Source organism: Phoca vitulina, unplaced genomic scaffold (assembly GCF_004348235.1).
Source record: "Phoca vitulina isolate PV1807 unplaced genomic scaffold, GSC_HSeal_1.0 scaffold59, whole genome shotgun sequence".
NCBI lineage: Eukaryota > Metazoa > Chordata > Mammalia > Carnivora > Phocidae > Phoca > Phoca vitulina.
The window spans coordinates 700,828-715,409 of record NW_022589762.1 but is presented as its reverse complement, the minus strand read 5'-3'; the positions used below and the strand labels follow the sequence as shown (position 1 = coordinate 715,409).

Sequence of the window (14,582 nt, the reverse complement as noted above, 5' to 3'; positions counted from 1 at the left end):
TTCTGATGTTTAAAGAAAGGGATGTGGATTTATATGAGGAGGTTTATCTCTGTACAATAAAAATGAATTATCTTGAATTCTAAGCCCTCAAGTATCTCTTGGTAAGGTGGTATGGAGATGTCTTAAGAAAACCTTTAGCCAAAGCAATGTAATTGAAACTGAGTAGGATAATAGGGCTATTGGAAAGGAATCTCAAACATGCACTTCTTTGAGACAAGTGGAGGCTTTCAGACAGATTGTAGGCACAAAGAACAACACTGTTTATACACATTCAATGTTTGCAGGACGGGTATGCTGGGGCTTCCTTTGCTTCACACTGGAATTAGAACTTTCCCTATCCCTAGCCTGGCCCAGCCTCTGTCCTGTCACATCTCCTGGTGAAGCTGCCATTCTGAAAGTTATCTCAATATCATAGATTCCATATTTTATTCTACTGCAGGAAAAACATGCCTTGTTATTTGGGGTATTTGGTGTGCATTAGAAAGTATAGACAGTATGTGGTAAAGGGATTTATTACCAAAGAGCAGTTGTCTTCATACTCCTTGCTACTAAAAAACAATTTTAAAAATACACCCCATTTTGGGGTGCCTGAGTGGCTCAGTCGTTAAACATCTGCCTTCGGCTCAGGTCATGATCCCAGGGTCCTGGGATAGAGCCCCACATCAGGCTCCCTGCTCGGCGGGAAGCCTGCTTCTCCCTCTCCCACTCACTCTGCTTATGTTCCCTCTCTTGCTGTGCCTTTCTCTGTCAAATAAATAAATAAAATCTTTTTTGAAAAGTACACTCCATTTTATTTTCAAATTCACCATTGCCACACTGTCTGCTTTTTACCGCCAATTTCTTTGCCCAGCTCCTCCCTCCTGAAGGGGCAGCACCAGCTTCACAGGCAATGGAGAGAGGAAGCCAGTCCATACCCACTAAGGTTCAAGGCAGGTATTCATATGCCAGGGCTCATGCTTTGAATGTGAATGCTGCAGTCAAATCAAATTTGTGAGAGCCTTGATATTCAGAGGTATTATGCTGCATTTTGATAAGCTAACATGTTCACATTTTCCCCAGTTGATGTATCAATAGTAAGGAAGTAGTTTCTTCTCTCTTTGAAAATCAAAATATTTAACTTCTTATTTGCATAAGCCCCTTTGATTTTTTCCATAAATATTTCCTCTGACTTTTTCTACAAATATAACTACCACAGATTGTCATTCAACATGGTACATGCCTCTTTTTAAAATTACATTGACATATAGCTTCTTTAGAGCTCCTTGCTTAGTGAGAAAAAAAAAATTTTTTAATCACGCAATAGGTGAAATTGTACCCAGATTTGTTAATAATTGAGAGAGAGGGGGCGCCTGTGTGGCTTATTCAGTTAAGTGTCTGCCTTTGGCTCGGGTCATGTTTCTGGAGTCCTGGGATTGAGCCCAGCATTGGGCTTCCTGCTCAGTTGGGAGTCTGCTTCTCCCTCTCCCTCTGCTCCTCCCCCTGCTCATGCTCTCTCTCTCACTTGCTCACTATCTCAAATGAATAAATAAAATCTTTATTAAAAAAATAGTTGAGAGAAAGAATAACCATCTAACAACTAAACAGCTCTTTATTATATTATATACAAGGCACATTTGGGTACTAATCAAATGAAGTTATAGAATTGCCAAACTAATCAGGAAAAATTTAAGTAACATAGAAAAAATTAATCTTCATGGGGCGCCTGGGTGGCTCCGTCATTGGGCGTCTGCCTTTGGCTCAGGTCATGATCCCAGGGTCCTAGAATCGAGCCCCGCATCGAGCTCCCTGCTCCACGTGAGGCCTGCTTCTCCCTTTCCTACTCCCCCTGCTTGTGTTCCCTCTCTCTCTGTGTCTCTGTCAAATAAATCAAATCTTAAAAAAAAAAAATCTTCAAAATTTACAATATTTTTTAACAGGCCTTAAAGTTTATATAACAGTATATAAAATTATAGTTGCATATTGGAGTAGTTCCTTGTAATCTAGACAACATTTTTCAACCTTTAATTCTTAACCTGAAATATAATTAATTAGGCTAGGCAAACATTGAGTTTCTTTTTTCGTTTCCCATCTCAGTTGTGGACCTATCTTTGAACTGCTATCCATTCAAACTGTATAGTCTCTCTAATTGTATGAGCAAAGGTAAGACTTGCCTCACTTTCACAATCTGTACCATTGGTTATTAAAACGTTTATCTATTCACCAGAATATGCTGTTTGTGGTTTAAAGTAAAACAATCTATCCTGTGAGAAACCCTCTTAACATATTTATCTTCTTTGGAATTTGACAACATTCCATCCAATTAGATAATATAATAACATGAAGCTTCAATAGGGTTTTTCAGACCCTTTCTATTACTGCTTTTTTATTTCCTGCTTTCTGTTTAAGATTTGTCAGCTGTCAAACCATCTGTTTTCTACACTTTTCCCACTCATCCTCTGTATTTTATATTAATGTATTTTTGTGTTTGGGGCCATTTGGTTAGGCCTCAGACATTCCACAGCTACCTAGAGGACATCATCAACTACCGCTGGGAGCTTGAAGAAGGGAAGCCCAACCCTCTGAGAGAAGCCAGTTTCCAAGACCTGCCCCTTCGCACTCGTGTGGAAATCCTGCACCGCCTTTGTGATTATCGGCTAGATGCAGACGATGTTTTCGATCTTCTCAAGGTGCTTAACTAGCAAGCCCTTTTCCTAGAGCAACAAAAAAGCCAGTAATCAGGATATAAAATCTGAAGATACTAAGAAAAGCCAGAGTTAATTGACAATAAAAATGTATACAATGACCACTGTAGCCAAAGGAATCCAAGCCATACATTTAGATAGAGGACTGTGTGGTTATTTTGGTTTACTTTCTAGTTTGGTTTTGTCTTCCTTTACATGGCTGAGTTGCAGCTGACAAAGGAACAGTCAGAGGCACCTATTTATTCTCCCTGTCATCAGCCAAAATTGCAACTAAATTAGCCACTGGATTTTATTCCCCAAGGTCTAAAATTTGATTTAGCATAATAGAAATATTTATTGAGAACTACAAGGACTTAACCAATGTGTGAGTGAGGTTCATCCCTACTATATACATACATACACATACATTTCAAAAAATGTGTTAGAGAAGGAGGTTATAGATATCTTCCCCGTTATTCTACTGTTGTCTGTTTCAGAAGTCTATCTCAGAGGGAGGGTGTGGGCTATTGCTTTTCACTCATAGGAAGGTCAGTATCTAATCCTGTTCAGTCAAAAATGATTAAATGTGTTGATGACTTCTCAGTTCAGCCCTCTCATGGACATGGTATAAAATCATTGTGCAATTTAAGCACAGCCTTTGCTGAGAACTCAAGTTCTTGAATAGCAGTGGGTAGGCCAAAATAGGTCAGACCCTGGGGTAAATTGGGAACTGTATTGCTGGATCTCAGCTAGAATAAGAGGTTACTATAGATTATGATGGGGCTACAATCATAGAGATGAGGCTCACGTGGGACATAGCTTTTACAACATTGGATTCTACTCTGTTGTAATTGTCTTTCCTTTTGTGGATGCACACCTAAGTCCAAACCAAATATGTAATATGTTCATCAAAATTCCTTTTTGATTTTTGTTTTGTTTTGTTGGTGAAATGTGGGGATGGGAAGTATTTGAAATATTTCCATATCCTGCTCTTCAAAGAAGGTACCATCTTCCCATTCTCTCTGTGTTTCATATACCCTGATTGAACGCTGCGTAAGATGCTTAGGCATTTTAAAATATGAGGTACATTTGAGTGTAAGTTTTGAATCCTCATTTTAGTTTTCTCCTGTTTTGTTTTGTTTCCTATTTCCCCAAACCTCTTTTCCCTTTTCTTCTACCAAGGGTTTGGATGCAGACAGTCTCCGTGTGGAACCATTGGGTGAAGACAATTCTGGGGCACTCTATTGGTATTTCTATGGAACACGAATGTATAAGGAGGACCCGGTGCAAGGAAAATCCAATGGAGAACTCTCGTTGAGCAGGTATAATCTTTGAGGTTAGGGTTGTGATACTGTACAAAAGTACATCAGAGGGGGTATTTACCCCAAAGATACAAATGTAGTGATCTGAAGGGGTACGTGCACCCCAATGTTCATAGCAGCAATGTCCACAATAGCCAAACTATGGAAAGAGCTAAGATGTCCATCAACAGATGAATGGATAAAGAAGATGTGGTATGTATATACAATGGAATATTATGCAGCCATCAAAAAACAAAATCTTGCCATTTATAATGACGTGGATCGAACTGGAGGGTATTATGCTAGGCGAAATAAGTCAATCAGAAAAAGACATGTATCATACGATCTCACTGATACGAGGAATTCTTAATCTCAGGAAACAAACTGAGGGTTGCTGGAGTGGTGGGGGGTGGGAGGGATGGGGTGGCTGGGTGATAGACATTGGGGAGGGTACATGCTATGGTGAGCGCTGTGAATTGTGTAAGACTGTTGAATCACAGACCTGTACCTCTGAAACAAATAATACATTATATATTAAAAAAAGAAGAAGAAGAAGATAGTAGGAAGGGAAAAATGAAGGGGGGGATATCGGAGGGGAAGACGAACCATGAGAGACTATGGACTCTGAGAAACAAACTGAGGGTTCTAGAGGGGAGGGGGGTGGGTTAGCCTGGTGATGGGTATTAAAGAGGGCATGTATTGGGCACCTGGGTGGCTCAGTCGGTTAAGCGTCTGCCTTCGGCTCATGTCATGATCCCAGGGTCTTGGGATCGAGGCCCACATCAGGCTCCCTGCTCTGTGGGGAAGCCTGTTTCTTCCTCTCCCACTCCCCCTGCTTGTGTTCCCTTTCTGCTGTGTCTCTCTCTGTCAAATAAATAAATAAAATCTTTAAAAAAAAAAAAAAAAAAAAGAGGGCACATATTGAATGGAGCACTGGGTGTTATATGCAAACAATGAATCGTGGAACACAACATCAGAAACTAATGATGTAATGTATGGTGATAACATAACATAATAAAATTAAAAAAAAAAAAATACAGAAAAATCTTATGCCAACAACAACAACAAAAATACATCAGAGGGCGCCTGGGTGGCTCAGTTGCTTAAGCATCTGCCTTTGGCTCAAGTCATGATCCCAGGGTCTTGGGATCAAGTCTCACATCAGGCTCCATGCTCTGCAGGGAGTTGCTTCTCCCTCTACCCCTCTTCCCACTCGTTCTCTTAGTCTCTCTCTCAATCTCTTTGTCTCTCAAATAAATAAAACCTTTAAAAAATTTAAAATATACATCACAATTTTGCAGCACAAATTTTTTTTTCTTACGAAGGAATTAGGTATAACAGCATGCCTGTCAAGAGTTGGCCAGGAGTTATTTCATACAAAAATAAAAAAGAATTCATAACACAGCCTCTGCTATCAGAGTGGTGAAAGATCTGTTGTTTGGAGATGAGGTGCTTGATTTGAGGTGCCTGGGGAGTCATTCTGCCCTTACCACGGACCGCTGTCTACAGCATGTCGCCAGCAATGCAGTCACTCCCGGCGGCACTTGTTCTTTTGTAATCAGTTCTTGAGGACTCCTTTTATCTACTAGAATTAATGATCTGCTGCATCAGTATAGGACCAGAAGGACCTTAAAGAAGGCCCAAAATGGGCACCTTCCTGAGGAGGAGACCTTGTTTCCATACTGTCCCAGGATGATGCTGCCATCTTACTTTATTTAGGCTTCATTATTGCTGGGAGCACTGTTAACTATTAGGGAAGTGTTAGTTCATACTCAGATTTTAACGCTGTAAAGTGTAAGTTTTCCTTGGTTGCACATGCTAATAAGGGAAGACAGGGAGTCATCCTGCTCTTTCCCTGTGACCACTGCATTTAATCCTTTTTCGTGAACTCATGACCAGAAAAACTGTAGTTATTAATTTAAAAAGCATATGTAACCCACCAATTCTGTTACAGAACATTTTGATTTAATATACTATTTCTTAGGGAGAGTGAAGGACAAAAAAATGTCTCCGCTGTTCCTGGGAAAACAGGAAAAAGAAGAGGAAGACCCCCAAAACGGAAGAAAGTACAGGAGGAGATTATAGTGAGGTAAGACATTCGTGTTGGTCTGTGCCAGTCATAAACCCGCATGCTTAGAAGGGACCTTAATTTAATTTCACTTGTACTTTCATCCCTGCTTGTGCCATGGGAAGGATATGGGACTTAGATTATAGAGACTTGGGTCTCAATCCTCATGAAATTACCAAATGTGCTAGGGAAGTCCTATCTGCATGACCTACCCTTTCTAAGCCTATTCTTTTATTAGACAATAAGCATACTAATAATAATAAGGATTAGGTTGAACAGGATAATGAATGTGATAGTGTAACAGACTGAAAACTCTTATGGCCCACACAAAGTGCTCAATATGTTTATACCACACATTTTCTTCATAGGAGTGTAGAGCAAGTTAATTCTGATTAACCCTAATAATCAGCATTTTAATAGGATTATATATCACATATAATTTTAGGAGTTAATTCTTTCCCTATAAGCAGATTTTAGTAGCAGATATGCTTTATTGTATTTAGAATTTAGAATACAATTTCCTACAATAAAGAACAGGTAAGATCTTAAACAGTTTTATACTCTATATTTAACTTTAGCAAGGAAAAAGATTCTATTATATTTGGGAAATTTTATTTTATACATAATGCATGATCTTTTAGGAAATTCTACCACGTGAATCTTAATACAAGAATTTTGAAAATCTGGCATATACTGTGTAAATACACTTTCTGGAAGTTAGGTCATATTCTTAATATTTCTAGTAACAGAGAACAAACCACTTCTTCCCTCTAAATTGTAGAACTACTAAATCTAAATGCTTGAGGTAGGCCAGATTTCTTCTTGTTGCTTATTAACTACTAAGAAGTATTGGTTTCTAGGAATCAGATTATAAATAAATCAGTCAGAATTTTATTTTTTTTTTAACCTAAGAATCAGTGTTTCACTTAACTTTCCAGAAATTTGACTACAGAGTATAGCTTTCCTACTATCCATTTTGTGAGAAATGTCCTGTAATCATGTTCTGTACACATGATATCTGTTGCAGGATTTTGTTAGCAATCTACATTTTCCTTATAGATTCAGAAAGCTGTTTTAGGTTTACCTGTCTCCATTTCCCTGTTAAGTACTAACAATTAAGGTGCCTCAGCATTGGGAATATAGAATCATTTTAAGCATATGTGGACTTGTACTACCCTCTACTGGTGATTTTATCCTGTAGAGCTCTGTATCCAGTACAGTATTTATATATTTTTTAATTAAATAAAACTTAAAATTCAGTTCCTCAGTCATACCAACCTTATTTCAAGTCCTTAGTAGCCACAAGTGGCTCGTGGCTGCCATGTTGTATGGCGACAGTACAGGACATTTTCATTCTCACAGAATGTTCTACGGAACAGTACTGCTATAGATAATTGAGAACAGACAGAAGTCCGCAGAGAATGACCTACATGATTCAGAGATACAGACAGCAATGATACTTAACACTGTTGTACTGAACACTTTCGTAATTTATAATTTAATCTTCAGCATCCCTGTGAGGTAGGCATTATTTATAGCCCATTTTATAGGAAATTTAATTAACTTTCTGAGGTCACATGGTAAGAGGCAAGCCTTGATAGGGGCAGTCTGACATTAGAGCCTGTGTTCTTAACCACTGCCTTACAGGAGGTTAAATTAAATATGCCTTAGCTTCAGTATAGCCCTGATCAGGGAGGAGGACATCCCTATATAGAATCCCTATAGTTTGGGGGGGGGGGCGGTATTTAACTGTTAACACTTAACTCCTCTGTTTGATTTCTAAGAAGCTGTTTTAAAACCTAATATTTTCCTGTTATATAGGATGTTACCATTACATTGGGTTCCTATATTATCATTTTTCCCCTTCTGTACCAGCACACCTACATTCTGGTCTTCCTTTACTCAGTAGAGTAACTTTGTCCCCTTGAAACAAACACACTCCTTGTATTACATTAATTTGGTCTAACTTTTGGGGGAAGCACAGAACAATTTTGGACATGTCTTTGTTTTAATTGGTGCCTCCTTCTCCTGTTTTTCAGTGAAAAGCAGGAAGAAAACTCCTTGGCATCTGAACCACAGACAAGAAATGGTAATGACTTTTGTTGGAGCTTAGAAAAGATTAAGTAAACATGATTGATTTATATTATGATGGCAACTCACTTTTCAGAGTCCTGCAGAGCAGTTAAGATGAATGCAATATAGGGCACCTGGGTGGCTCAGTTGTTAAGCGTCTCCCTTTGGCTCAGGTCATGATCTCAGGGTCCTGGGATCGAGTCCCACGTCGGGCTCCCTGCTTCGCAGGAAGCCTGCTTCTCCCTCTGCCTGCCAATACCCCTGCTTGTGCTCTCACTCTCTCTTTCTCTGACAAATAAATAAATAAAATCTTAAAAAAAAAAATGAATGCAATATAGTCTCGTTAGCCTCGGTGCCCTTCTTCAGTTCTCTCTTTGTCACACTTCATCTGTACCCATTTCTCCATCTCATTGATAACTGGAGATCTCCCTTGTGCCCTCTAACCATGGCACAGTAGGATGGGCACCAAACAGTTGGATGAATGAGCAGCTTCTCAAAGAGCTACCTTTTTAATGTCAAATGCTGTGTAAGGGAGTGTATTGGTTTCCTAACCTAGATTCAGTTCTTTAATCCAAATTGCATAAAACTGGCAGAGGGGGTAGTATCACTTTACAGTATATCAACATAAATGAGACAAGGAATACTCTGCAGAAGCTCAAATCAAAACCATTTGAATAAAAATAAGTGTATTTAAGCATTTCTAGGATATTAAAGTCTGTAATTACAAAGGTCACAATAGTTAGATTTGTATTGCTCTTAGGCATTCTTAATTTTTAGGTGTAAATGGTATTAGTAATAGGAAAATCAAAATTATACATAATCAACTTTAAAATCCTTTTTTTTTTTTTTTAAAGAAAAAGATTTATTTATCTGACAGAGACACAGCAAGAGAGGGAACCCAGGCGGGAGGAGTGGGAGGTGGAGAATCAGGCCTCCCACAGAGCAGGAAACCCCATGGCGAGGCTCGATCCCAGGACCCTGGGATCATGACCCCTGAGCCAAAGGCAGACACCCAACGACTGAGCCACCCAGGCACCCCTAAAATCCTTTTTTTTTTTTGATTCCATGGTTTTCATCATGACCTAGGGTAGAAATTGAGGATAAATACAAAAAAAGGTCCTAGTGGGATCTATCTAATTAACTCATCCTTTTCGTTATTAGAGTCCCAAGGGCCAGGTCAAGGCACTTGGTGGCTCCTGTGCCAAACAGAAGAAGAATGGAGACAGGTCACTGAGAGTTTTCGGGAGAGGACCTCCCTTCGAGAACGGCAGCTCTATAAGCTCCTCAGTGAGGACTTCCTGCCCGAGATCTGCAACATGATTGCCCAGAAGGTATGCAAATGGATGATTCCTCCCCTCTGCATTATTTAAGGATGATTCATAGAGTTTTTGGGTGTATTTCCATGGTCTCCTGGAAGTGGTACAAGCCTTCACTCTCAACTGGAGTGTTAAAATGGGACCTTATGCCACCCACTCTCCTTCACTGTGGATATTCTCCTTACCCCACGAAGTCCTCCGTGCCCCCCACTCCCTAGTACTTAGAATGGCTTTTCACAGTCTGGAACCAGCTTTCCTTCTCCCATAGCATTCCCCAGGAAATGTTCCCAGAGCCCCCAAGTATGTCTCCTATCAGCCTGTGCATACTTTTCTATATATGCTGCTTTTTGGGGGCGGGTAAAAGAATCCTCTCTCCCACTAAGCAGCAAGCTCTGAAGAGTATTTGTCTCTGTACTTGCAATGCTAGCTCTGCCCAGCTCCACATGTAAGCTGTGTGTGCTGCTTTCTCCAGCTTCAGCACCTGATAGTTTCATAAACCACATGTTCTATATTTTCACCCAGTATACAGCCTCGTGTGTGCCTTCTTCGAGCATCTTGCCCCCTCTACTTCTCTACCCATTTGAATACTACTCTCCATAAGCTGTCCCTTGTTTCTCCCAGTTATAAGATTTTCTTCCCTAACATGTTTTCTCATTACTTAATTCCATTTTGATTTGTTTAAGCCTTTTTGGATTAGGCACCATGTCTTACCGTTTGAAACCCCACAGCACCTAATGTAATGCCTTTTCTATGGTGGATGCTCAATAATAATTCACTTTGCTTATTTCATTTCAATAATTCTAATATTTCTGATGCACATGTTAGTAGAAACAGACAAATTTGACCACCTGCCAATGAAATCTGCGTAGAGAAAGTAGAGAAAGTATAAATTAATTGCTGCAGTACCCCCAGGGAAAAACAAAATAAGAGATATATTAATTTGTGAATCCAATGATATTTATAACTTTTAAATAGGTTGATGCTTTGAAAGGATAATTGTAGAAAGTCACCATGGTCTAATAGTAGGATCTTATAAATAGTGCTTCAAGAATTATATTTTCATGGATGAGCAAAAAAACCCTGCATTTCCCCATTAACATACTTAATTCCATATACTAAAATTACACTTAAGTTTTTGTGATCTGCAACCCACCATGCCAGTTTCTCCAGGAATCGAAGCACATAATCTGATTTTCTTAAAGTATTATGTTGAGGTGGTTTTTATAACTTTACATGCATAACATGGTATATGACTTTATCAATACAACTAATATGGCACATTAAATCATCTATAAGGTATATGCCGAATCTGCTTAAACCTTCTTTTATAATTTCTTCCCTTCTTTTTTTTTTAAAGATTTATTTATTTTAGAGAGAGAGATTGTGCGCAAGTGGGGAGGGTGGCAGAGGGACTGGGAGAGAGAATCCCAAGCAGGCTTTCCCACTGAGTTCGGAGCCTGATGTAGGGCTCCATCCCAGGACCCTGAGGTCATGACCTGAGCTGAAATCAGGAGTTGGATACTTAACTGAGCCACCCAGGTGCCTCTGCTTTTTTACTGCGGTATTCAACCTAAGATTTTTTTGAATAGGTAAACTAAGGGGGAAAAAAGTCTTATAAGCAAAAAACTGATGGTTTTGATGCAAAAAATTCAAGGGTTGATTCTTTTCAAGAGAATAAAAAATTAAAAATAAGGTAACCCTTAAGTATAATTCTGAAGGAACATGAAATTATAAGCTGAACAATAATAATAATAATAATAATAATAGATTTGGTATTTTGTTTTTTAAAAGATGTTATTTAAGAGAGTAAGAGAGAGAGCGTGTGCCCAGGAGCAGGGGCAGAGGGAGAAGGAGAAGCAGACTCCCCTACTGAGCCGGGAGCCCAACATGGGGCTCGATTCCAGGACCCTGGGATCATGACCTGAGCCGAAGGCACATGCTTAACCGACTGAGCCACCCAGACGCCCCAGATTTGGTATTTTTAAAGGTGTATATTGCTCTAAATTTGCAAACCTCAATGAAATGGGGTGTTGATTACAAAAGTAAGATAATCTAAATTGTGCAGTAGAAATCTTAGCAGACCAGTAAGTAGGGGGGAAGAATTGTCACAAAAGGATGCCATCAAGAGCTCCAGAATCGGGCACCTGGGTGGCTCAGTTGGTTGGGCGACTGCCTTCGGCTCAGGTCATGATCCTGGAGTCCCGGGATCGAGTCCCGCATCGGGCTCCCTGCTCAGCAGGGAGTCTGCTTCTCCTTCTGACCCTCCTCCCTCTCATGCTCTCTGTCTCTCATTCTCTCTCTCGCAAATAAATAAAAAAAAATTTAAAAAAAAATTTAAAAAAAAAAAAAAAAGAGCTCCAGAATCATTTGGATTTATTCATAGGTAAATTTTCTAAACCTTCAAGAAAAGATAACTTCCAAACATTTCCAAAATGAAGAAAGAAATGGGTAGCTCCCCTTGCTCATTCAGATATACGTATCTTAGATTCCTCTTCCTCATATAATTAAACATACCCTCTTCATTCAGTAATATAAATGTAATATAATGTAATATATATATATAATATGTAATGTAATATAATGTAATATAAATGTCAAGTCCTTAATGCTAACAAGTAAAAGCCAAAAGAATAATAATTCATAACCCAGCATAGTTAAACCTAAGCTCCTGATACTGATAACATTGTCTTGGAAGTTTTATCCAGTGTAAATATGCAACCAAAAAGAGTAAGAGGCAAAATATTAGAATATTCAGAAGGCAGATGCTCAACCAACTGAGCCACCCAGATGCCCCTCTAAATTTCAATTTTTTATTAGTAAAATGAAAGCTCTAACTTCACAGAAGTTTTTATGGGAATTAAACAAAGGAAACCATGTCAGTGTACCTGGCATAGTACTTAGTTACCAATAGGCACTTGGTCCTTCCCATTGTTTATGGCTGTAGATAATTGGTTAGAAACCTCGGTAGAAAACTAAATCCACATTTCTCACCAAAATAAATGCAAGTCCAAAGAGAGTTAAAACAGATAAAATAGGGGCTACTGGGTGGCTCAGTCGTTGGCTCAGGTCATGATCCCAGGGTCCTGGGATCGAGCCCCACATTGGGCTCCCTGCTCAGCGGGAAGCCTGCTTCTCCTTCTCCCACTCCCCCTGCTTGTGTTCTCTCTCTCACTGTGTCTCTCTCTGTCAGATAAATAAAATCTTTAAAAAAAAAAAAAAAAAAACAGATAAGATAAATCTTGAGAGGTAATGATAGTCCCCTAAACATTGAAATAATAAAAGAATCAGAAAACCTGCTTTGACCATATAAAAGTTAAGCTTTTATGGTAAGGTTTGAACGAGGATATAAGCTAGTAAAAGTATTTGTTGTTAATGTTACAAGCTGTAATATTTAGACAACTTAATTAGATATTTAACAAACGAATTGACTTCAGAAGACAGATAATTCATACAAGAGTATATAGTAAAGTTGTAGGGGAACAAATTCATCTTCTGTATCAAGAATACCACCTTCCACATTAGTAATTTTTGTCTGATTTGGCAAACTTTGGGGTCAAGGGTCAAGTTGGTATTGGCCTCTGTTGCTGCTAGTATGGTAAACTGCCACAATATCTTGGGGAGTTCCATGGTAAATTTTTACATTTATTTAAAATTGAAGAGCTCTTCCTCTTGGGGTCTTGAAGCTCATAAAGGAGTTGTTCACAGGCGTATTTGAGGAAACTGCTGTGGTAGCTTTTGTGAAAAAGAGGGTCATGACACTGTTGTGTGTGCTGTCAAAGTTGACAGTTGGATTCCTTGCATTTGTACTGAGGCCTAGTCAGTCTCCTAACACGAATGCTTTCTAAAGCTTCTCTTTAAATCTACCAAAATTGCTTTGCAGTATTTTTATGTTGTATAAACCACACCATTTTGTCGTCTGATTTTTTTTTTCAGTCCTTTGTGCCTTTACCTCATTGATTTTTCAAGTCTGAAGACTTTGGATTAAGTGGTGCCAAAACCAAACCTGGGTGATGCAGATACTGGTATTGAAGCCACAAAATTACTGAACTGCAAAGCCTTTGCTGACCACCTCAATATAGGTTACAGTGGTGAAGCTATGGGGCTTATTCCACAAATATTCCAAATCTTACGCTGACCTTAAATAATTGCTTAGTCTTAGATAATTTGCAAGACTCCTTTCTTGAAATGTCCTATAGTGATTGTCTTCAAGCTCTTAAATTTTCTCAAGGCTTCATCTTCTCAGGCAAGCACTCTTGATTTCTAGCCACTGAGTCTTTTTCCCCACTTCTGTCTTGCTATTTGATTCTCAGCCTGGGCAGCTCCTCTCACTTCTCACTACTGCCACTAAACTGCCTTGTAAAGGGGAGTTCTACCTCCAGCTGCTCATAATGCCCTCATTCAGAGCCATTCCCTTCAGCGGAAGGTGGTAAAACATGGCTTTCCCTTAATAATTTGAAACAAAACGTTTTTTTTTAATGTTTAAGCAGTTAAGGGAGTTTTCTGCCAGTGTTAAAGATTGACAGAGGAGACCCTTAGTGTCTATCAGTTTTTTTTGTTTTATTTTTTTAAGAGAATAAACTGGCTTGTTACTTTCTGGAGTGGAATAGTCATTTTTACTGACTGTCCAAATGATGCCTTTGGCTCTCATCTTAGGTAAAGCCATCACCTGTGTGCCTTAAAGGCCACTCTTCTTCTGGCAGCAGCAGCAGTAGCTGAGAACACCCTAATCTGTCTTTTCCTTTCTTTTCCTCACTTCTAACTATAGGGAAAGCATCCACAGCGCACAAAGGCAGAGTTGCAACCTAGGTGGATGTCTGACCACCTGTCCGTCAAATCCATCAAGCGAGAGGTGAGTGTGTGTGAGAGTAGAGAGGAATTTTCAGTGTTCAGAAGGATTGCTCCATTTTATTTCAGGTACTCCTTTTATTCCTACTTTTTAATTTAACTTTGCCTCAATTTTTAGATCCCAGACCTTTATGGAGCATTCCTATACGTAAGATGCATTTTTAGAAAGGGAAGCAATTTAAAAAGTATGAAATGAGGCTGTGCTCTTTTGGATCTTACAGTTAATCTCCTGGGATGATAAATAATGTCCATATTAAATCTAATAGAAATGAGAAGGATAAATACTATAATAGATATATATGTAGTAGAAGTTCATGAG

General features: G+C 39.0%; 1 protein-coding gene across 2 annotated transcripts in view; it reads left to right on the top strand.

Moving 5' to 3' along the window:
• The window catches only part of LOC116623493 (cat eye syndrome critical region protein 2), a 176,248-nt gene that overhangs the window by 126,556 nt on the left and 35,110 nt on the right, over positions 1–14,582 (top strand). For both annotated transcript variants that reach the window (XM_032390690.1, XM_032390689.1), the window contains exons 3-8: positions 2,483–2,666; positions 3,843–3,982; positions 5,946–6,050; positions 8,069–8,118; positions 9,264–9,433; positions 14,184–14,267. In XM_032390690.1, the coding sequence (XP_032246581.1) occupies positions 2,483–2,666; positions 3,843–3,982; positions 5,946–6,050; positions 8,069–8,118; positions 9,264–9,433; positions 14,184–14,267 (733 nt within the window). The remainder of the gene's footprint in view (positions 1–2,482; positions 2,667–3,842; positions 3,983–5,945; positions 6,051–8,068; positions 8,119–9,263; positions 9,434–14,183; positions 14,268–14,582) is intronic.